The sequence below is a fragment of the Mauremys reevesii genome, linkage group 8, assembly GCF_016161935.1.
Source record: "Mauremys reevesii isolate NIE-2019 linkage group 8, ASM1616193v1, whole genome shotgun sequence".
NCBI lineage: Eukaryota > Metazoa > Chordata > Testudines > Geoemydidae > Mauremys > Mauremys reevesii.
In genome coordinates, this window is record NC_052630.1 from 44,822,932 (window position 1) to 44,848,053 (window position 25,122).

Consider the following 25,122-nt stretch of genomic DNA (forward strand, 5'->3'; position numbering starts at 1 on the left):
ATAGAATTGTGTGCTTTTGGATCACACTCCCTACTTGCTCTGATATCCATGACAGTATGAAGGACAGAAGAGACAATTTGGTAACCATTCCTTAAACCTATTTAATAATCAACTATTCTGCTTCCTTATAGGGTTTTTTTGGTTCTATTTTTACAGTTGGTTTAGTATAGTAAAGCTGTATTACACATGAATTGGTGAAGCCAAACACATATATATATTTTTAATGGATGTAGCATATTAAAATTAATATTAAATTTTATGCAATATTAAAATTTATGTACTATAGACAGGTTTTCTGAAGTGCTCAGCCTTAGCTTAGCTACACTCCCACTGAAGTCAATGGTAAAGCTCCCAATGACTTCAACAAGAGCAGAGTTAGGCCACTGATGTGAATGTCTGAAAATCCCTCCCATTAATCCACTCATCAATGGATACTTTAAATACATTAGAAAAGACCTGAAAGATCTCTGCTCCAGTATCTTATGTGTTTATCCTGTATGGAGCACAGGAAAAGATGTAGTCATTTGGTATGTTGGAAGCACACTTTACTAGCCAATCTGCTTGAAGTAATCTCTACCACTAAAAGAGACTACACCGCAGATCCTTACCAGGGCTGCTTCACTGTACACCATTTAATATCTATTACCACCTCCTCAATGAATACCAGAGAACGGTGCCTGAAGACTGGATAATTTTCAAAAGCACAGTAATTTTAATTAATTGTTGACATTTGGAACTCTAAGAGAAATTGTGAGAACTGACTGTAGGGGTGGCGGAACTTTCCCACAAGTGGGGGGCCAGGCCCCCCAAACCCCTGTGTTGCCCCACCCCTGCCCCTCCTCTTCCCCCTAGGCCTTGACCCCGGCCAAGCTGGAAGCCAGAGCGGGGCCGGGGAGCCCAGGCCCCTCCACCTGCCCAGGGTGGGTGGGGCCCAAGAGCAGCCCCTCCCTGGCCTGTGTCCCTGCCCCACCTGCCTGTGGCAGGTGGACGGTCCTCACAGTTGCCCATGAATCTCTTACCTCGACCCAACTCCGGCTCCTGCCCTGGGTGAGCATCTGAGAGGTGGGGATATGGGCTGGGGGCTGCTCTCAGGTCCCCCCTCCCCCACCCTGGGCAGGTGAAAGGTCCACGGCTCCTCACAGCTGCCTGACCTTCACGGCCAGGCTCCAGCTGCCAGCCTGGCTGAGGGCTGGGGCCTTGGGGGAAAGAGGAGAGGCAGGGCCCATGGTGAAAGGTGGACGGGCAGACCCATCCACTTTCAAAAGGTGAGAGGGCCCTGGCCCCCCTTGGTTCCGGCACCCCTGGCTCATGGTGAGTTTCATGTATGCCATGGTGCTGTAAGCATGTGGGTCCCAGGATGTTAGAGAGACAAGGTGGGTGAAATAATATCTTTTATTGGACCATCATTACTAAATGGTAGAAAAGTAACTACCAACCACTTGGAGACCATTCCTAAAAGGTTTTGGTCAGTAAAACTACTTTTATTGTAGAGAGCTTTGCATGTCAGTTATAGAATACCAAAGAGGATCTGAGAAAATCCCTAATGGGTATAACCTCTCAGGCAAGGCCTGTCTTTCTTGTGCCTCAACTAAGAGTATATTAGTATTCACATGAGGAAATGGAAGAATTAATAAGTGGGTGGATCTCTTTTATCCTATCTTTTGTACAGTGACCACTTGTTAAGTGTCCATCAGGCCAAACCCGCTCGTAAACTGATGGTCAACATTTAAAATAGTTCTGGGTTACTGAAGAGCTGATATCTGAGTGTCTGGCTGTAGATAACAGATTTCTTGGTGTGTTCGGAGTGGCTACTGAATTTGTGAAGTGTGGTGGTCTGTGGGTTTCTACTTACCTTCATAGCTTCAGTAACAACCCCAAACACACCAACAAATATGTTATCTACAGCGAGGCATTCAGATATCACAGAATATGCTCCAAAGAGAAAGTCTGGGAGAGATACCTCAAAACCGCCTTCCCCAAACAAGGACACTCCACCAGAGAATTAGATTGCCTCATGGAACAGGCCACCCAAATACCCCAAAAGAACCTGCTTCAATACAGAAACAAAATCGCCTTTGACCGCACACCCCTAGTTCTCACCTACCATCCCACACTGGAACCTATACGGGATATCATCAAATAGCTACAACCCATACTCGATGGGAACCCCATCCTGAAAGGTGTATCTTTCCTGAACCCCTTCTTCTGGCCTTCAAACAACTCCCCAACTTCTTCAAGCTCATCATCAGAAACAAGCTCCCCACCGACCAGGACACATTAACTCAAAGCAGCACCAGACCCTGCCAGAACAACAGATGCAAAACCTGCAGACATATCTCCACTGCTACAATGATCACGCCCCTGGTAACACACCTTTCAAGATAGATGCCTACACGTATCTATCACAATATGTGGTGTACTCATTCCGTGCACTACATGCCCCTATAGTAACTATGGGGGTGAAAAAGACGGTTACTCGCCTTTGTAACTGTTGTTCTTCGAGATGTGTTGCTCATATCCATTCCAATTAGGTGTGCGCGCGCCGCATGCACGTTCGTCGGAAGACTTTTTACCCTAGCAGCACTCGGTGGGTCGGCTGGGAGCCCCCTGGAGTGGCGCCGCTATAGCGCCGAATATATACGCCTGCCGACCCATCCGCTCCTCAGTTCCTTCTTGCTGGCTACTCCGACAGTGGGGAAGGAGGGCGGGTTTGGAATGGATATGAGCAACACATCTCGAAGAACAACAGTTACAAAGGTGAGTAACCGTCTTCTTCTTCGAGTGCTTGCTCATATGCATTCCAATTAGGTGATTCCCAAGCCTTACCTAGGCGGTGGGGTCGGAGTGAGACGTTGCAGAGTGTAAGACCGCTGAGCCAAAGGCAGCATCGTCTCTAGATCGTTGAACTAAGGCGTAATGCGCCGCAAAGGTATGGATGGAAGACCAGGTAGCAGCCCTACAGATTTCTTGAATGGGCACATGGGCCAGGAAGGCAGCCGAGGAGGCTTGAGCCTGAGTGGAATGGGCAGTCAGATGTCCAGCGGGAACCTGCGCCAAGTCATAGCCTGCCCGGATACAAGACGTCACCCAAGAAGAAATTCGTTGGGAGGAGACGGGCATACCCTTCATGCGGTCAGCGACAGCCACAAAGAGCTGAGGAGACCGTCGGGAGGGCTTAGTTCTCTCAATATAAAATGCGAGAGCCCTGCGGACGTCCAAGGTGTGCAGTTGCTGCTCCCGACGCGACGAGTGTGGTTTCGGGAAGAAAACAGGGAGGAAAACGTCCTGATTGACATGGAATGCAGACACCACTTTCGGGAGAAAGGCTGGGTGCGGTCGGAGCTGTACCTTGTCCTTATGGAAGACCAGGTACGGAGGATCTGCAGTGAATGCGTGAAGCTCTGAAACTCGTCTGGCCGATGTAATGGCGACGAGGAAGGCCGTCTTCCAGGAGAGGTACAGCAACGAGCATGTGGCCAAAGGCTCAAAGGGATGACGCGTAAGCCGAGCTAGCACCAGGTTCAAGTCCCAAGTAGGGGCAGGTCTCCTGACCTGAGGATACAGACGTTCCAAGCCCCTACGAAATCTGGACACCATATGGTGAGAGAAGACCGTAGAGCCTGTGTCTCCAGGATGGAAGGCGGAAATGGCAGCAATATGCACTTTAATGGATGAGACCGACAGGTTCTGCTCCTTAAGGGACCATAGGTAGTCCAGGATAATGGGAATGGGCACCTGATCCGGGAGGAAATCCCGCTGAGCGCACCAACAAGAGAAGCGCTTCCACTTGGCGAGATATGTTGTTCGCATAGAAGGCTTTCTACTCCCCAATAGGACCTGCTGTACAGCGTCTGAACAGCGCAACTCCGACTCGTTTAGCCAGAGAGCAGCCATGCTGTCAGATGGAGGGACTGTAGGTCCGGGTGGTGAAGTCTGCCAAAGTCCTGGGATATGAGGTCTGGATAGAGCGGCAAGGGTATCGGATCTGCCACTGAGAGGTCGAGCAACTGCGTGTACCAATGTTGCCTCGGCCACGCTGGAGCAATTAGGATCAGCCGAGCCCTGTCTCTGCGGAGCTTGAGGAGGACTCGGTGGACGAGTGGGAACGGAGGGAACGGAGGGAAGGCATAAAGGAGGCGATCGTTCCACGGAAGCAGGAACGCATCCGAGAGGGAGCCCGGGGAGCGACCCTGCAGGGAGCAAAACTGCTGGCACTTCCGGTTCTGACGGGAGGCGAAAAGGTCTATGAGGGGAAACCCCCACTTTTGGAAGACCGAATAGAGGACGTCCGGGCGGATGGACCACTCGTGAGTGAGGAAGGATCTGCTCAATTGGTCCACCAAGGTGTTCCGGACTCCAGGGAGAAAGGATGCTACCGGGTCTATTGAGTGGGCTATGCAAAAGTCCCAAAGCATAATCACCTTCTGACAGAGGGGGGAGGATCGCGTTCCCCCTTGCTTGTTGATATAATACATGGCCGTTGTGTTGTCCGTGAAGACCGAGACACAACGACCCTGTAGCTGAGCCTGGAACGCCTGACACGCCAGGCGGACTGCCTTCAACTCCCAAAAGTTTATGTGCAGCGCCAACTCCTGGGGAGACCAAAGAGCTTGAGTACGAAGTCGCCCCAGATGTGCGCCCCAACCCAGGGACGACGCATCCATTGTTAAGGACACCGAGGGTTGCGGCAGATGGAATGGGAGGCCTGAGCACACCAGGGACTGCGACCTCCACCAATTGAGGGAGGTGAGGACACTCGGTGGAATGGTGAGTATCATGTCTATGGCATCTCTGCCTGGACGGTACGTCGAGGCGAGCCAAGTTTGAAGGGGCCTCATGCGCAGCCTGGCGTGCTTTGTCACGAACGTGCATGCTGCCAGGTGGCCGAGGAGGTGGAGGCAAGAGCGCGCTGAGGTTGTCGGAAAGTCCTGTAGCGTCTGAATGAGAGAGACAATCGAGTGAAAGCGAGGCAAGGACAGACTGGCTGTTGCGAGAGTGGAGTCTAGCAATGCCCCGACGAACTCTATTCTCTGCGTAGGTACTAGGGTGGATTTCCCTACGTTGAGCAAGAGTCCTAGACGGGCGAACATGTCCTTGATGATGTCCACTGCCGTGGTCACTTGCGCGGCCGAGGTTCCTCGAATTAGCCAATCGTCAAGGTATGGGAAGACATGAATTCGGCGGCGGCGGAGGAAGGCTGCGACTACTGCCATGCACTTTGTAAACACCCGCGGGGCCGCGGAGAGGCCGAAGGGGAGGACTGTAAACTGAAAGTGCTGGCGGCCCACCACAAACCGCAAATACCGTCTGTGCGGTGGGTATATAGAAATATGGAAATATGCGTCTTTCATGTTGAGAGCCGCGTACCAATCTCCGGGATCCAGGGAAGGGATGATGGTCCCCAGGGATACCATGCGAAACTTGACTTTTTCAGGTACTTGTTCAGGCCTCGCAGGTCCAGGATAGGTCGGAGACCCCCTTTTGCCTTGGGGATTAGAAAGTAACGGGAATAAAACCCCTTGCCCCTTGAGCCCTCTGGTACCACCTCTATAGCTCCGATGGTGCGGAGCTGGCGTACCTCCTGCAAGAGGAGTTGCTCATGAGAGGGGTCCCTGAAGAGGGACGAGGAAGGGGAGTGGGAGGGTGGAGTTGAAAGAAACTGAAGGTGGTATCCCAGTTCCACCGTGCGAAGGACCCAACGATCGGAAGTGATGCGGGACCACGCAGGGAGGAAAAAGGAAAGACGGTTGTAAAACAAAAATGGGTCCTCGGAGGTCATCGGTACGCTGCTCTCGGGCGCACGCTCAAAAGTTTGGTTTCAGGCCCGCGGGTGGTTTAGCGGAGCCGGAATTGTTGTTGCCCCCTTGAGGTCCGGACTGTCGTCTGCGCGTATAGCGACTTCAACGCCTCGCAAAGTCCTGCCTCAGTCTTGGTGGGGGGTAAGGATGCTGAGGCTGAGGGCGGAAGGGCCGCCTTTGAGTCTGGGGGGTATGCATCCCAAGGGAACGCATAATCACCCGATTGTCTTTCAGACTTTGAAGCCTGGAATCCGTCTTTTCAGAAAATAGGCCCTTGCCATCGAATGGTAGGTCCTGAAGCGTATACTGGAGCTCAGGTGGCAGGCCCGACACCTGAAGTCACGAAATACGTCGCATCGCTATACCGGATGCGACCGTACGAGCAGTCGAGTCTGCAGTGTCCAGCGAGGCCTGGAGCGAGGTACGGGCCACCTTTTTGCCTTCCTCCGACAATGCTGAAAACTCTTGTCTGGAGTCCTGAGGCATGAGCTCAGAGAACTTGCTCACTGACTGCCAGGTGTTATAATTGTACCTGCTTAGCAGGGCCTGCTGGTTCGCTACTCGCAGTTGGAGGCCCCCTGCAGAATAGACCTTGCGGCCCAAGAGGTCCATACATCTGGCCTCCCTAGATTTCGGTACGGGGGCCTGCTGTCCATGGCGCTCCCTGTCATTAACCGATTGCACGACCAATGAGGAGGGAGGGGGGTGCACATACAAGTACTTGTAGCCCTGGGAGGGCACCATGTATTTGCGCTCAACTCCTCTGGCGGTCGGTTGGATAGACGCCGGGGATTGCCAGATGGTGTCTGCTCTGGCCTGGATTGTGCAAATAAAGGGGAGCACCACAGGGGCCTCCGCTGTCAAAATATCAACGACCGGATCCTCCGCCTCTGGGACTTCCTCGGCGGGCAAGTTGATATTTTGTGCAACATGCCGGAGGAGGTCCTGAAGCGAACGAAGGTCGATCGGAGGTGGACCAGATGCGGATGTGCCAGCCACTGCCTCATCCGGGGAAGAGGAAGAGGAAAGGCCCGGAACAAGTGGCTCCTGGTCCTGGGCAACATCTGGAGTCGGAGAGGCTTGGGCCTCCAGAACCGGCACCGAAACGTCTTCAGTATCGGTCACTGAAGGCTTGCTAATCGTCGCCTCTGGCATGCGATGCTCTGCAGCCACCGGGTGAGGTGGTACTGTGGGCTCGCCTTGGGCCTGATGGTACGCCCAAGGCGTCCAGAAGGGCCACTGCTGCGGTGCGTGGTCCGAGGCGTGATGTCTCTGGGAACCCCTGCTATTATTGTCTGAGTCCCCATAATAGGCAGAGCCGGCGTGAGACGAGGCCGAGGTGTGCCTGGACGGCCATGGCGGAGCCGTGCTTGAATAGGGCGGGTCTGCATAGGCAGAGCGGCCCTGCGCTGTACGTCGCAGCAGAGAGCGGTGCCGGGAGTCATAGCGGTACCGCGACGGAGATCGGGACCTACTACCAGCGCGGTGCTGGGAGGTCGACCGATGCCTAGAGTCCCTGCGTCTCGACCTGCTATGGGAGACACGGTGCCGGGATCGGTGCCGGGAGCACCGGGACGGAGAGCGGGACCGTGATCGGTGCCGTGAATAGGACCGGTGCCTTGATGGGTAGCGGTACCGGGACTGGGAACGGTGCCGTGACCGTGATCGGCGGCCGGATCTCGATAGTCCACAGGAGCGCGACCCGGAGCGTCGGCGCTCGACGGTGCCCTGCGAGGGGTGCCTCATCATGGCTGGCTTGCCTAGAGACCGAGGGGCCCGCACCGGCGGTGCCGGGGGCTGAGGCGGTCCTGAGTCCGTGAGGGCAATCAGGTCTCTCGCCGTTGCAAAAGTCTCCGGCGTAGAGGGCACAATAAGCTCTACCGCGGCGGGTGCCGGGGAGTCAACGGGCACCGGACTCAACGGCCCCTGAGAGGCCGGAATCGACGGTGCAGTCATGGGCGGTGCCGCGGCAGATGAAGGTGCCGGGCAATTCGCTCTCGGTGCGCGCTCAGACTGCGCCCCAGACGCGGGTGCTGCAGGAGTCTTGCGCTTCTTCCCCTGTGGGAAGAGTGACCGGTGCCGTGGATGAGACAACGGCTGGTGCGGGGTCTTTGCGGTGCCGGAGGTTCCCGGTGCAGAGGAAAACTTGTTTCCGGTGCCGGCTGCGAAGTCAGTGCAGGAGGAGTGCCGCTTCCATTAGGAGCTGCCTAAGGTGAATGTCCTGCTCCTTCTTTGTTCGGGGCTTAAAAGCCTTGCAAATGCAGCACTTGTCCGCCAAATGGGATTCCCCGAGGCACCTAAGACAGCAGCTGTGCGGGTCTCCTGTGGGCATCGGCCTACGGCAGGTCGAGCACTGTTTGAACCCCAGCAAGCCGGGCATGGGCCCGGCACCGGGCGAGGGAGAAAAGGGCTAAGCCCCAACCCCTCTCAACTATTTACACTATTACTAAAAAAACAATAAAAGTTAACTATAACACGAAGACTGAACTATATACACTATAACTATAGGAAAAACTAGTGAAAAGCTAGGGAAGTGGAGGACAGCTAAGCTGCGCTCCACAGTTCCAACGACCAACACGGGCGGTAAGAAGGAACTGAGGAGCGGATGGGTCGGCAGGGGTATATATTTGGCGCTATAGCGGCGCCACTCCAGGGGGCGCCCAGCCGACCCACTGAGTGCTGATAGGGTAAAAAGTCTTCCGACAAACGTGCACGCAGCGCGTGCACACCTAATTGGAATGCATATGAGCAAGCACTCGAAGAAGAACAAGACAATCACTATGCTCTTGAATGAACTTACACAGAAAAATGATAAAAGACAAAATCACTACATCATCTGGGGTAAACACCTGTCACAACACGATCACTCCATATCTGACCTATCAGTCCTCATCCTCCAAGGAAACCTGCACAACACTTTCAAAAGACAAGGCTGGGAGCTTAAATTCATAAGTTTGATAGACACTAAAACTCATGGTCTTAATAAAGACACCGGATTTATGGCTTTTTAAAATAACCTGTAACCCATTTACACCTCCCCCCCGCCAACTGCTTCTTCCCCCTTTCCTCCCTATGACTGGATGGGTGTTAATGGGCCACTTCATCTTGAATGGTCCCTTGAAATATGTGTTAACTACTTATACTGAACAATCTTTTTCATCTTGTATTTAGCTGTGACACTCTGAGTAAGTTTCCCAGACCTGAAGATCTCTGTGTGGCTTGAAAGCTTGTCTCCCTCACCAACAGAAGTTGATCCAATAAAATAAATTACTTCACCCACTTTGTAAATTTTATGACATTTCTGAAGCTTTTCTTCTAGTCAACAGTCTTGACAACTACAAATTTGAATTTGTATCAACACTACAATAACCCTTAACTATTTTGAATATTGACCATCAGTTTGTGAGTGGTTTTGGCCTGATGAAAGCAGCAAAGAGTCTTGTGGCACCTTATAGACTAACAGACGTTTTGGAGCATGAGCTTTCGTGGGTGAATGCCCACTTCGTCGGATGCATGTAGTGGAAATTTCCAGGGGCAGGTATATATAAGCAAGCAAGCAAGAAGCAGGCTAGAGATAACGAAGTTAGTTCAATCAGGGAGGATGAGGCCCTCTTCTAGCAGCTGAGGTGTGAAAACCAAGAGGAGTAACTGGTTTTGTAGTTGGCAAGCCATTCACAGTCTTTGTTTAATCCTGAGCTGATAGTGTCAAATTTGCAGATGAACTGAAGCTCAGCAGTTTCTCTTTGAAGTCTGGTCCTGAAGTTTTTTTGCTGCAGGATGGCCACCTTAAGGTCTGCTATTGTGTGGCCAGAGAGGTTGAAGTGTTCTCCTACAGGTTTTTGTATATTGCCATTCCTAATATCTGATTTGTGTCCATTTATCCTTTTCCGTAGAGACTGTCCAGTTTGGCCAATGTACATAGCAGAGGGGCATTGCTGGCATATGATGGCGTATATTACATTGGTGGACGTGCAGGTGAATGAACCGGTGATGGTGTTGCTGATCTGGTTAGGTCCTGTGATGGTGTCGCTGGTGTAGATATGTGGGCAGAGTTGGCATCGAGGTTTGTTGCATGGATTGGTTCCTGAGTTAGAGTTACTATGGTGCAGTGTGCAGTGGTGAGAATATGCTTCAGGCTGGCAGGTTGTCTGTGAGCGAGGACTGGCCTGCCACCCAAGGCCTGTGAAAGTGTGGGATCATTGTCCAGGATGGGTTGTAGATCCCTGATGATGTGTTGGAGGGGTTTTAGCTGGGGACTGTATGTGATGGCCAGTGGAGTCCTGTTGGTTTCTTTCTTGGGTTTGTCTTGCAGTAGGAGGCTTCTGGGTACACGTCTAGCTCTGTTGATCTGTTTCCTTATTTCCTCATGCGGGTATTGTAGTTTTGAAAATGCTTGATGGAGATTTTGTAGGTGTTGGTCTCTGTCTGAGGGGTTAGAGCAGATACGGTTGTACCTCAGTGCTTGGCTGTAGACAATGGATCGTGTGGTGTGCCCGGGATGGAAGCTGGAGGCATGAAGGTAGACACAGCGGTCGGTAGGTTTTCGGTATAGGGTGGTGTTAATGTGCATATTCTCACCAGTAACTGCACACTGCACCATAGTAACTCTAACTATGATTGAACTAACCTCGTTATCTCTAGCCTGCTTCTTGCTTGCTTATATATACCTGCCCCTGGAAATTTCCACTACATGCATCCGACGAAGTGGGTACTCACTCACAAAAGCTCATGCTCCAAAACGTCTGTTAGTTTATAAGGTGCCACAAGACTCTTTGCTGCTTTTACAGATCCAGACTAACACGGCTACCCCTCTAATATTTGGCCTGATGGACACTTAAGATGAGATACTACACTAGAAGAGAGCTGCCCACTTATTAATTCTTCCATTTCCGACCTTATGTGAATACTAATCTACTGTTGACCGAGGCACAAAGAAAGACAAGACTTGCCTGAGAGGTTATACTCATAAGGGATCTTTTCCAATTCTCTTTAACTGACATGCAAAGCTCTCTACCAAATAAGAGTATTCTGATTGGAGCTGACTGAGATATCTGAGCCATTAGTGATTATCTTCAAAAAGTCATGTAAGATGGGAGAGATTCCAGAGGACTGGAAAAGGGTGAATATAGTGCCAATCTATAAAAAGAGAAATAAGGACAACCCAGGGACTTACAGACCAGTCAACTTAACTTCACTAGCCTGGAAAGATAATGGAGCAAATAATTAAGCAATCAATTAGCAAACATCTAGAAGAGAATAAGGTGATAAGTAACAGTTAGCATGGATTTGTCAAAAAAAAATCATGTCAAACCAACCTGATAGCTTTCTTTGACAGGGTAACAAGGCTTGTGGATAGTGGGGAAGCAGTAGCCGTGGTATATCTTGACTTTAGTAAAGCTTTTAATACTGTCCCAGATGACTTTCTCATAAACAAACTAGGGAAATGAAACCTAGATGGAGCTACTATAAGGTGGGTGCAAAACTGGTTGGAAAACTGTTCCTAGAGAGTAATTATCAGTGGTTCACAGTCATGCTGGAAGAGCGTAACTAATGGGGTCCCGCAGGGATCAGTACTGGGTCAGATTCTGTTCAATATCTTCATCAATGATTTAGATAATGGCATAGAGCATTGTTTCTCAAACTGGGGTCGCCGCTTGTGTAGGGAAAGCCCCTGGCGGGCCAGGCCGGTTTGTTTACCTGCCCCATCCGCAGGTCCAGCTGATTGCAGCTCCCATTGGCTGCGGTTTTCTGCTGCAGGCCAATGGGAGCTGCTGGAAGCGGCGGCCAGTAAGTCCCTCAGTCCACGCCACTTCCAGCAGCTCCCATTGGCCTGGAGCAGCAAACCGTGGCCAGTGGGAACCGCAATCGGCCAGACCTGCGGACGGGGCAGGTAAACAAACTGGCCCGGCCCGCCAGGGGCTTTCCCAACACCAGCGGCGACCCCAGTTTGAGAAACAGTGGCATAGAGCATACACTTATAAAGTCTGCAGACCATACCAAGCTGGGAGGGGTTGCAAGTGCTTTTGAGGATAGGATTAAAATTCAAAATGATCTGGACAAACTGCAGAAACAGCCTGAAGTAAATAGGATGAAATTCAATAAGGATAAATGCAAAGTACTCGATTTAGGAAGGAACAATCAGTTGCACACATACAAAATGGCAAATGACTGCCTAGGAAGGAGTATGGCAGAAAGGGATCTGGGGGTCATAGTAGAGCACAAGCTAAATATCCATCAACAGTGTAACGCTGTTGCAAAAAAAGCAAACATCATTCTGGGATGTATGAGCAGGAGTGTTGTAAGCAAGACAGAAGAAGTAATTCTTCCGCTCTACTCCGCGCTGATTAGACCTCAACTGAAGTATTGTGTCCAGTTCTGGGCACCACATTTCAGGAAGGATATGGACAAACTGGAGAAAGTCCAGAGAAGAGCAACAAAAATGATTAAAGGTGTAGAAAACATGACCTATGGGGGAAGACAGAAAAAAATGGGTTTGTTTAGTCTGGAAAAGTGAAGACTGAGAGGGGACATGATAGCAGTTTTCAAGTACAGTCGAACCCATTTATCTCGACCTCGGTTAACTTGCCAATCGTATTAAGTCGACATTTTAGAAGTGGAACCGCCAAACTCCCTCTTTGTCTTATCGGTTTCTCATCGGTTATGTCGATTCTTTAATCTCGCCGAACCCTAATATCTCGAGCACAGAAGAGCGCCGAATTTGCCACTTACCGGTAAACTACTAACTCCGGCAGCGGCCCTGCCCGGCTCCTGCCGCATCCCTCCCCGGCCACGCGACTCCTGCCCTGGCCCCGCGTCCCCAGCCGCGCGACTCCTGCCCTGGCCCCGCGTCCCCAGCCGCCCGGCTCCCGCCACGCGTCCCCGGCCGCCCGGCACCCCATGTCCCCGACCCCTGGCTCCCCAGCGTCCCGACCCACCGTGTCCCCAGCCGCCCGCTCCCAGCCGCCCAGCCCGCGTCCCAGCCCGCCCGTCCGCCCGGCCCGCCGCCCCGTCCCCGCCTGGCCCGCTTCCCGGTCCCGCCGCCGCCGCCTGCCGCCCGCCCGCCCGGCCCGCATACCCGGTCCCGCCGCCTGCCGCCCGCCCGCTTCCCGGCCGCCCGCTCCCGGCTCCCCAGCCCGCGGTTCCCAGCGTACCCGCCCGCCCGCCCGGCCCCGCTTCCCCGGTCCCCGCCCGCCCGTCCGCCCGGCCCCGCTTCCCCGGTCCCCACCCGCCCGCCCGGCCAATTATCTCAATCATCGGTTATCTCAACGCTTTTTGGCAAACCCTAGGCCGGCGACATAACAGGGTTCAACTGTATGTAAAAGGTTGTTACAAGGAGGAGGAAGAAAAAAATGTTTTTCTTAACCTCTGAGGATAGGACAAGAAGCAAAGGGCTTAAATTGCAGCAAGGGAGGTTTAGGTTGGACATTAGGAAAAACTTCTTAACTGTCAGGGTGCTTAAACAATGGAATAAACTGCCTAGAGAAGTTGTGGAGTCTCAAAAGTCACTGGAGATTTTTAAGAGCAGGTTAGACAAACACCTGTCAGGGATGGTCTAGATCAGGGACAGGCAAAATTTTTGGCCTGAGGGCTGCACTGGATTTCTGAAATTGTATGGAGGATCGGTTAGGGGAGGCTGTGCCTCCCCAAACAGCCAGGCGTGGCGTGGCCTGGCCCCCGCCCCTATCCGACCCCCCTTGCTTCTCACCCTCTGACGGGCCCCTGGGGACTCTTGCCCCATCCAACCCCCCTGTTTTCTGATGGCCCCGCCCCAGGACCTCTCCCCCATCCAGCCCTCCCTGTCCCCTGATCGCCCCCGGAACCCCTGCCCCTGACTGTCCCCCACCGCCCAATCCAACCCCTCTTCTCATTCATGACTGCCTCCCCCCTGGACCCCTACCCCATCCAATCCCCTGTTCCCGCCCTCTGACTGCCCTGCCCCCTATCCACACCCCCGCCCCCTGACCACCACCCTGAACTCCCCTGCCCTCTATCCAACCCCCCCTACCACGCTGTCTGGAGCACTGGTGGCTGGCGGCGCAACAGCCACACCGCCCAGAGCACCAGGACAGGCAGCCGTGCCACCCAGCTGGAGCCATCCACGCCACCGTGCGGTACAGAGCACCGGGTCAGGCCGCAGCTCTGCAAGAGCCCCGCTGCCCAGAGCATTGTGCCGGCGGCAAGGCAAGCTGAGTTGTGTTGCACGGACAGACAACTGACTGAAGGATCATGAAAAAGGAAACAACCAATGGCAAAGTATTAGCTGGTTGACAGGTATCCAGTGAGCTGCCTATGGATTGGTATTTGACCCATTTTTATTCCATTACTTATTCCTGAAATAATTTGTTTAAAATCTTCCCTAAAAACCCAGCTGGGTGTGGGAGGGGTGTGGAAAGGTAATGAACTCCGAGCCATTGGGTTGGTGGTGCTGGAGTGGCAGCTTGGTATGAGGAGAGAAAACTACGGGCTGCATGCACATGTGAGCAGCAACAAATAGCAGGCGGATCAGAGTTGGGAACGTCAGATGGAGTGGGTGGCTAGTGAAAGCAGGAGCAGTGGGGGCGGTGGCGGCGATACATAGAGGGAAATTAAGATGATGTTATAAGAAGCCAGAGCAGTGGACTCCGGGGAGCTGGACAGTAGTACTTGTGGAAGAGGAGGAGGAGGGGAGCTGGGGAGAGGAGCAAATTACTTCAAAATGGGTGCACCATCAGCCAGACTGATGTGCAAACGCTTTGATGGGAGAATAATCCATTCACACCACTACAGAGTGAAACAGTTAATGAACTGTACCGGGCAAATTAGTTGAAACAATAGTAAAGAATAAAATTGTCAGACACATAGAAAAACAAACTCTTGAGCAATAGTCAACATGGTTTCTGTAAAGGGAAATGGTGTCTTACTAATCTATTAGAGTTCTTTGAAGGGGTCAACAAACATGTGGACAAGGGGGATCCAGTGGACATAGTGTACTTAGATTTCCAGAAAGCCTTTGACAAGGTCCCTCACCAAAGGCTCTTACGTAAATTAAGCTGTCATGGGATAAAAGGAAAGGTCCTTTCATGGATTGAGAACTGGTTAAAGGACAGGGAACAAAGGGTAGGAATTAATGGTAAATTCTCAGAATGGAGAGGGGTAACTAGTGGTGTTCCCCAAGGGTCAGTCCTAGGACCAATCCTATTCAATTTATTCATAAATGATCTAGAGAAAGGGGATACAGTGAGGTGGCAAAGTTTGCAGATGATACTAAACTACTCAAGATAGTTAAGACCAAAGCAGATTGTGAAGAACTTCAAAAAGATCTCACAAAACTAAGTGATTGGGCAACAAAATGGCAAATGAAATTTAATGTGGATAAATGTAAAGTAATGCACATTGGAAAAAATAACCCCAACTATACATACAACATGATGGGGGCTAATTTAGCTACAACGAGTCAGGAAAAAGATCTTGGAGTTATCGTGGATAGTTCTCTGAAGATGTCCACGCAGTGTGCAGAGGCGGTCAAAAAAGCAAACAGGATGTTAGGAATCATTAAAAAGGGGATAGAGAATAAGACGGAGAATATATTATTGCCCTTATATAAATCCATGGTACGCCCACATCTTGAATACTGTGTACAGATGTGGTCTCCTCACCTCAAAAAAGATATTCTAGCACTAGAAAAGGTTCAGAAAAGAGCAACTAAAATGATTAGGGGTTTAGAGAGGGTCCCATATGAGGAAAGATTAAAGAGGCTAGGACTCTTCAGTTTGGAAAAGAGAAGACTAAGGGGGGATATGATAGAGGTATATAAAATCATGAGTGATGTTGAGAAAGTGGATAAGGAAAAGTTATTTACTTATTCCCATAATACAAGAACTAGGGGTCACCAAATGAAATTAATAGGCAGCAGGTTTAAAACAAATAAAAGGAAGTTCTTCTTCACGCAGCGCACAGTCAACTTGTGGAACTCCTTACCTGAGGAGATTGTGAAGGCTAGGACTATAACAATGTTTAAAAGGGGACTGGATAAATTCATGGTGGCTAAGTCCATAAATGGCTATTAGCCAGGATGGGTAAGAATGGTGTCTCTAGCCTCTGTTCGTCAGAGGATGGAGATGGATGGCAGGAGAGAGATCACTTGATCATTGCCTGTTAGGATCACTCCCTCAGGGGCACCTGGCATTGGCCACTGTCGGTAGACAGATACTGGGCTAGATGGACCTTTGGTCCGACCCGGTACGGCCTTTCTTATGTTCTTATGTAAGGAAAGGTAAACTACACATTAAGGGGCAATTTTCAAAGGCACAAAGGCAGTTAAGCCTCCCAAGTCCTACTGAAAGTCTATTTGTGCCTTTAGAAATCTCCCCCTAGATCTACAGAGGATACTCAATTGGAAGGTGCTGAAAATACCAGTGAAGACAGAAAATAATACCGAAGAGTTTTTCCACAAGCTCAAACTGCCCAAGTATCAAATAAGAAAATCCTGCTATTGACCCAGTCCCCAGGGAGTTCCATCATGAAGAGGGGAATGCAATTACTGTAAATCTGTCAAAAATTACAAAGGCTTCTTCTGATGGAAACTTATTTAGAAAATGGAATATCCATAGGTCTAACGTAAGCCTTAATTACCACTGGCACCCTGTACTGGGATTCTGCCCTGGCACTGGAATCCATGCTAGTGTGGCCCTTGGCTACATTGAAACCAGAAGCTCAGACAGACTTAAGTAATGAGGTCACTTTGGAAATTGGACCAAAACCCCTTGCGCTATGTATAAATAACAACATGACACAGACTGACAAAGGCCATAAAATTATGGAAGGGCAGTCTGGCAAAATAATTTCCTGGCTTTCTGTATCGTATGTCCAACTGTTACAGTTATTTTTTTTTCCTACTCAGTTTTCTTCATATTCCACTTAATTGGGTAAATGTGTATTTGGAGAGGGAGTAAAGCAGTAAAAGGAATTTGCATAACAAACTGGAATACCTCCTCCAGTTCTAGAATATGGGGTCTGCAGGAAGATATTAGTGTTTTGCAAAATATCTGTCACCTTCAAAGACAGGAATAGATACTGTGAAGTTGAAGAAAAACCCTAAAAAGTGTCAGTATTTTTATTATTTGGACTTGAAGGACTGATTTAATTAACAAAAAATATTTCTCTATTGGCTGGAGGGCTTGTAATGTAATTTTACTGCTGAGTTGTGAACCATTAAAAACAGCCATGGGTGTCAGCTCAAGTACAGCAAAGCAAAACATATAAGCTCTCAGGACATCTGCAGACAGAGCTTTAAAAAAACTCTTCCCAGCATTTTTCTGACTCTTAACCAAGGCAGCTACTGAAAAACTAGTGATGTGTTTAACTTACTGAGGATTTATCAGGATAGACACCAGCACGCAGCAGGGATGCCTTCCAGCTATCCATCTCCTCCTGGGCATCACAGGCCAGCTCAAGGAAGCGATAATCCTTGTAAACATTCCTAGAACATAGAACATTACACTGTAAAATTTGAACTTTGCTACTCTGCATCACGTACACAGCATTTCAAATAAAAAATCCTTCAGGATCTATAATTATTTGATAGCTTTTTGAAAGAGGAGACAAGGGTCGGTTTGATAATTACATAAAGGACCTAAAAATGTTAATTTAAAATAATAATGGTCTAGATGCACTGTAGTTACAGAAGCTTTAGATCTATTTTAAAAATCAGGATTTCCACACTATTAACAAACACTAGAACACATTTAGAGGCAAAATGCTGCTGGAATGCAGAGGACAAAGACAGCTGTGGAAGAACTGCCAACAAAGTTGTATGGACTCTGACTGGCAGCTGCTGTAGCCGATGAAAATCAAGATTAGTAATGAGCTTATTTTCCCCATAGTAAATCTCTCCAGTACAATACTAGTTCAGTTTTAGCTTCTGAACATCTTCAATAAAAGGAAAAATATTTAAAAATGACTGAGTTCTCAAACACAAAAGGATTCCATAGCCATAAAAATACCTCAGATATACATATCATCTACTGCAGGGGTTCTCAACCTTTTTCTGAGCTCCCCCACCCCCCTCTATAAAAACTCCACGGCCCACCTGTGCCACAACAACTGCTTTTCTGCATGTAAAAGTCAGGGCCAGCATTAGAGGGTAACAAGCAGGGCAATTGCCCAGGGCCCCACACCACAGGGGGCATTGCAAAGCTAAGTTGCTCAGGCTTCGGCTTCAGCCCCAGGGGATGGGGCTCGGGGCCCTGAGCTGCAGTCCCACATGGCGGGGCTTTGGCATTCTGCCCTGGGCCCCAGTGAGTCTAATGCTGGCCATTCTTGGTGGACCCCCTGAAACCTGCTTTTGACCTGCCAGGGGACCCCAGATCCCTGGTTGAGAACCAGAGACCTACTGTATGTAATTAATTTAATAACAACAAGTCGCTATAATTGTGTTTAGGGTGTAGCTTAATGGAAGAAAAGAGAAAAGAAAAAATACATGATCTGCAAGGCGGTGGTACTTATACATCCTCCATTAAATTGAACAGGATTTTCCCTTTATGGTTTAACCATTAATTATTACCTAATTCAATATCTATACACAGACTAGATTGTTGTACCTTGGTCAGCCAACTGTCTTTTCAAGAAAGGCTACAAACTTAGCTGAGCTAAATTGCGAAACCACATGTTGCTAGATCTTAATAGAGATGAAAGAATCTATTTTTAATTGCAACAAAACTGTTTTCCCTAGCACCAATGGAGCAATTTTTGGGGGGATGACAAAGATCACTAACTCACACAGCAATAACTAGAGGCCCAAAGGCATTTTATATTAGAAACACTCTCTCTTGCAATATACGTTACCATATTTTGAGAGAATTTTTGAGACAAAATGTGCAACCAGAACAATATATCCAGTATTGCTACTAGTTAGTCCATTTCTCTAGCATTCCAGGGACTTTGGGACTTTCACCTTTTACATATCTGGAGTACAATATACTTCACCTTTGCCAGAGAGTTTCCCTCCCCTATTAATGACAATATCATCTGAAAGACAACTAACTCCTAAGCCTGTTTTTCAGATGGAGTATCAGGAAACAGATGGGTATAAAACCTGGACATTTAGCAATAAACTACTATTGCTGTACTATCATGGGTAGTGATTCGTGTTATGCTATATTGAAGTGAAACATGCCCATATCAGCATATAGGCATACATGGCATTATTAGTGAGTTTATATATTTAAAACTGCAAAAGATGATGGGTACAATTCTGACTTGACTGATTAGAGATTTAAGATGGATTATTTCTTTTTCCTCTAAATATATTACACACATGAGCAGCTAAGAAATCTTGGTTATCTTAGACAGGGAGAAGAGATATCTGAATCTTATTTCATCTACAGCGTTTGGGAATTTGGAATCAATATGTGTAAAGTAAAGCAAATTAAAGGATATGGTGACAAGGGACAGAGAGGCTAAGCAAGGCAGCTGGATAGAAGTTGCTGATTTGCTGCCTGGAAACTTTTTGGTTTTAACTGTTTTAGGTAAATTAATTAGGTTGCCACAGTTACAGAAAAAAGATCAGCTAAAATGTGAGGAGGCACAAAATAAAAGCTATAGAACATGAAGACTGATGGATTCCCAGGCCAGAAGGGACTTTTGTGTTCATCTAGTCTGACCTCCTGTATAACCTAGGCCATACAACTTCCCCAAAGTAATTCCCACAGCCTATCTTTGAGAAAAACATCCAATCTTGATTTTAAAATGGTCAGTGATAGAATCCACTACGACCCTTGGTAAATTGTCCCAACGGCTAATTACTCTCACCATTAAAAATTTACACCCTATCTCCTGTCGGGATTTGTCTAGCTTCAACTTCCAGCCATTGGATCATGTTAGACCTTTCTCTACCAGACTGAAGAGCCCATTATTAAACATTTGTTCCCCATGTAGATACTTATAGACTGTGATCAAGTCACCCATTAACCTTCTTTTTGTTAAGCTTAACAGATAGGGCTCTTTGGGTCTAATGCTATAAGGCAGGTTTTCTAACCCTTTAATCATTCTCGTGGCTCTTCTCTGAACTATCTCCAATTTATCAACATCCTTCTTGAACTGTGGGCACCAGAACTGGACACAATATTCCACAAGATGGCAAGAATCAAAATATATTTCACTGCAGCAATAAATAAATAAATAAATAATTTAAAAAATCATACCACTAGCTAGTCAAAAAATCTTTTTCAGGGCTAGAATTCCAGAATGTTATGTTCCTGCAATGAAAATTATTATTTTCAACATCAAATTTCACTGTATTTTAAGCAATGAATGAGAAGGGAGTGTGGGCTACTGGCTACAGCACGAGACTGGGTCAGGACTCCTGAATTCTAGTCCAGGTGTGCTAATGACTGTCTGTGCATCCTACGGCCATGACTAAGTTACTGTACACCTCTATCCATCCCAGGTACTTATATTACTGAGGGCTTCACAATCTTTAATTTATTTATTTATCCTCACACCATCCATGAGGTAGGTAAGTATTATTATCCCCATTTTACAGATGGGGAACTGAGGCACAAAGAGACTATCTCGCCCAAGGTCACACAGGAAGTTGGGGGGTGGGGGTCAGGGAATTGAACCCAGGTCTCAAGGCCCATTTTAGCACAATCACCACTGGACTCTTCTAACCCTGTTCCTCAAACAGAGATATGAGCAGCATTGTCCAAAACCAAGGAAAAAATAACCTCTAAAGAACATCTCAGGTTTTCTGTAAGTAACAGAATCTTACAAAAAGAAACTAACATATTTTACATGAGCAGGTCCCCAAGAAAACCATTTTGAAGCACTTGGGGGAGAGGAAGGAGATCAGGAACAGTCAACATGGATTCACTAAGGGCAAGTCATGCCTGATTGCCTTCTATTGCCTTCTATGATGAGATAACTGGCTCTGTGGATATGGGGAAAGTAGTGGATGTGATATATCTTGACTTTAGCAAAGCTTTTGATATGGTCTCCCACAGTATTCTTGCCAGCAAGTTAAAAAAGTATGGATTGGATGAATGGACCATAAGGTGGATAGAAAGCTGGCTAGATTGCTGGGCTCAATGGCTCGATGTCTAGTTGGCAGCTGGTATCAAGCAGAGTGCCCTGGGTTGGTCCTGGAGCTGGTTTTGTTCGACATCTTTATTAATGATCTGGATGATGGGATGGATTGTACCCTCAGCAAGTTCACAGATGACACTAAACTGGGGGAAGAAGTAGATACGCTGGAGTGTAGGGATAGGGTCTAGAGTGACCTAGACAAATTAGAGGATTGGGCCAAAAAAAAAATCTGATGAGGTTCAACAAGGACAAGTGCAGAGTCCTGCACTTAGGATGGAAGAATCCCATGCAATGCTACAGGCTGGGGACTGACTGGTTAAGCAGTAGTTCTGCAGAAAAGGACCTGGGGATTAAAGTGGACAAGAAGCTGGATATGAGTCAGCAGTGTGCGCTTGTTGCCAAGAAGGCTAACAGCATATTGGGCTGCATTAGTAGGAGCATTGCCAGCAAATCAAGGGAAGTGATTATTCCCCTCTATTTGGCACTGGTGAGGCCACATCTGGAGTATTGTGTCCAGTTTTGAGTCCCCGACTACAGAAAGGATGTGGACAAATTGGAGTCCAGCGGAGGGCAACGAAAATGATTAGAGGGCTGGGGCACATGACTTGGAAGGAGAGGCTGAGGGAACTGGGCTTGTTTAGTCTGCAGAAGAGAAGAGTAAGGGTGGATTTGATAGCAGTCTTCAACTACCTGAAAGGGGGGGGGGGTTCCAAAGAGGATGGAGCTCAGCTGTTCTCAGTGGTGGCAGATGACAGAACAAGAAGCAATGGTCTCAAGTTGCAGTGGGGGAGGTCTAGGTTGGATATTAGGAAACACTATTTCACTAGGAGGGTGGTGAAGCACTGGAATGGGTTACCTAGGGAGGTGGTGGAATCTCCATCCTTAGAGGTTTTTAAGGCCTGTCTTGACAAAGCCCTGGCTGGGATGATTTAGTTGGTGTTGAGCAGGGGGTTGGACTAGATGACCTCTTGAGGTCTCTTCCAACCCTAATCTTGTATGATTCTACTCATTAAGGATCCACTGATGTTTCATGGAAAACTGAATTTTTTTAAAAAACAATTGAAATTCTTTTTTTTCTTCCACTTTTTAGAATTACTAAAAATATTTTCACAGAAACAGGATATGCTTTAAGCATCATCTGTTTATTTCACATGGGATGCAATAATCTTGGGATATCACTATCTCAATAGCAACTAACTGTGATGTCATAAACCCAAGTTAATGACATCAGACAGGGGAGTATGAAGCAGGAGTAGGTGAACTTCTAAGCAACACAAATCTTGTTTACATGCAAACATTTATAGCTGTGAAGAACATGGAAAGAGAAATACAGAAAATATACATAGAACTGCCAATGAGTAGTTGTTTTTCTAAGTTTTCCATGATCAATTATTTAAATATTTGAAGATTCCTCAAATACTAACACAGGAAAACTGCGTGTAAAACCACACATCTACATACCCCACTATTGTTTACACTATTTTCTCTTGTAAAGTATCATCATTTTAATGTAATAGCCTACATATTTAACAAAGACAGAAATGTTTCCATAATCACATTACTAAAAATTAAACCAATACAAATATTTAATGTGAAGGAGACAAAAGATTTATATTTTCTATTTACAAACTGTATAATACCTTATACCAGGGGTAGGCAACCTATGGCATGCGTGCCAATGGCAGCACGTGAGCTGATTTTCAGTGGCACTCACACTGCCCGGGTCCTGGCCACTGGTCTTGGGGGCTCTGCATTTTAATTTAACTTTAAATGAAGCTCCTTGAACATTTTTAAACCCTTATTTACTTTACATACAACAATAGTTTAGTTATATATTATAGACTTATAGAAAGAGACCTTCTAAAAACGTTAAAATGTATTACGGGCACGCGAAACCTTAAATTAGAGTGAATAAATGAAGACTCGGCACACCACTTCTGAAAGATTGCTGACCCCTGCCTTATACACAGAGTTGTATTCCTGTAAATTACAACATAATTTGATGTTTTGAGATTAACTACATCAAATAGAGAAGTCATTTCTACTCCCAGGAAAAGTTATCAAACATATTTTTCTCTCTCTCTTTTTTTTCCTCTCTTTTCCCCACTCTAATCACACATTACTGGCAAGATATGCTGAAACTTCTGCTTAATGGACAACTTGCTTATTTTACTGTTTACTTTATTTTACTGTTACCTCTCAGCTATTAATCATTCTTGTGAACTCCCAGCTATTTGATTGTTTCCCCCATACATTACCTGCAGTTGCCTAAACTGTGAATTCTTTGTCTTGTATTACAATAAAAAAACTTCAAAAACAGACTCCAACAAGAGACTGCTGAATTGGAATTAATTTGCAAAATGGACACCATTGAATTAGACTTGAATAAAGACTGGGAGTGGATGGGTCATTACACAAAGTAAAACTATTTCCCCAAGTTTATTTCCCTCCCTCCCCCTCCCCCAGTTCCTCACACCTTCTTGTAAACTGCTGCAAATGGACCATTTTGATTACCACTACAAAAAGTTTTTCTCTCTCCTGCTGGTAATAGCTCACCTTAACCGATCACTCTTGTTAAAGTGTGTATGGTAACACCCATTGGTGGGTGGGTGGGTGGGTGGGTGATCTTCCTATTGTATTTTCCACTGCATGCATCCAATGAAGTGGGCTGTCGCCCACGAAAGCTTATGCTCAAATAAATTTGTTAGTCTGTAAGGTGCCACAAGTACTCCTGTTCTTTCATCTCTCGGTTATGGAGTATGATGTGAGAATTGCCTAATCTATGTATCGCACTGGAAGTTACATATAATAATTATATGAAGTTCTGTGGTAAATCATCCTATGGGAAAACCAGCTGAGCTTAGACTTTTAAACTCAGGGTTCACGTACTTGAAAATAACAGTGATTCTCTAGCTACTATATTTCTGAGTCTGAGGGATACCTACTTTACCTCATATAGTTTCTTTGCTAAAGAAACCTAGTGAATGTACTTAATAAACTCATGCCAGTTTTAGAGAGATTCTAGCTATGTTCTACCAATACTCCATATATTTGGAATTAGGAATACTGCTAGAACCAGTATGAGAGCAGGTTGGAAAATGAGGGGAGGGTTTTCCTACAGAAAATTTCAATTTTTCATTGAAAGACTGAACATTTCATATATTATTGTTATTTGTTCCAAAAGTTTCAGTTTTCAGCCAAAAACCTTGGTTTTCCATTCTTTCATGAAAACTCAGTTTTCTGCAAAACGCGCTTTTCATAAAAAATTATGTTTAGCTGAAAACCCAGCTTTCTATTGAAAACCACTTTCAATGGACCAACCATTCCAGAACTGGAATTAAATTTTCAAGTGCGCCCACTGTATATGTAAATATATTGTGGTAGGTATGTTCTGCTGTTGCTATGTGTAATCTGAGAGTGTTTTAAGCCCACATTACTACAAATGGTTTGCTGGGTTGCCAGTTCTCACTATTTTATCATGAGTCTTGTGATATTTGGTGTTTTTCTTGATGCCTCAAAATTCCTGGAATCCTGTGGTTATGTGAGAATCCAGTTTCCATAAAAAATAAAATAAAAAACCCAAAACAAAAAAAGCTTCTAGCCTTCATGGTTGAAGAGATGTAAAGGGCCTGACTATTTTTTAACAGTTTGGGCTGGCAGTACTGGTTTGTCTAGTTCTTATCCAAACTGTAATTTATTATATATCATAGCATTTTGATACTGTACACTTGATCATTATGGAGCTCACACAGTTCAATATGCACATTAGGATAAGGAGGAGTATGGATTTCTTTCAAGCAGTTTCATTCAAGATCTGCAATGACCTACTTATTGATGTAAATGTTCCTTGACCATATCAACCCTGTGTGATGTTCCAGCAGCTTTTTATCTCATGGAGTTTGACCAAAACATCTAAGGGCCTGAGTTAGAGAACTGTATTTAGTATTATTCTGGCAGAGCTCTTAGTCATAACTGTCACAAGGCAGGGAGCATTTTTGGTTACTTTAAATAAATGTACATCTGCCTATGTTGAAATTAACATGTTTTTCCATCCACGAACCATTTAAAAGTCCCTCTACTGATTTCTATGCAAAGACATTATAATATAATTATAATAGTACAAAGAGGCTCATAGATCACGGCTAACAATTAAAAATCCTTTCAAACAAGGTTTTTCAACCCAGTGGAAAGAAACTCAAACAGATCTAATGAATGTGAAATGGAGAAACTAATCCAAGGTGAGAGAAATATCACAAAAATA

The 25,122-nt window shown here is 47.0% G+C and overlaps 1 protein-coding gene across 8 annotated transcripts in view; it reads right to left on the minus strand.

The window, feature by feature from the left end:
• The window catches only part of DNM3 (dynamin 3), a 335,748-nt gene that overhangs the window by 94,788 nt on the left and 215,838 nt on the right, over nucleotides 1-25,122 (minus strand). For all 8 annotated transcript variants that reach the window (XM_039483543.1, XM_039483538.1, XM_039483539.1 and 5 more), the window contains one exon: nucleotides 17,145-17,256. In XM_039483543.1, the coding sequence (XP_039339477.1) occupies nucleotides 17,145-17,256 (112 nt within the window). The remainder of the gene's footprint in view (nucleotides 1-17,144; nucleotides 17,257-25,122) is intronic.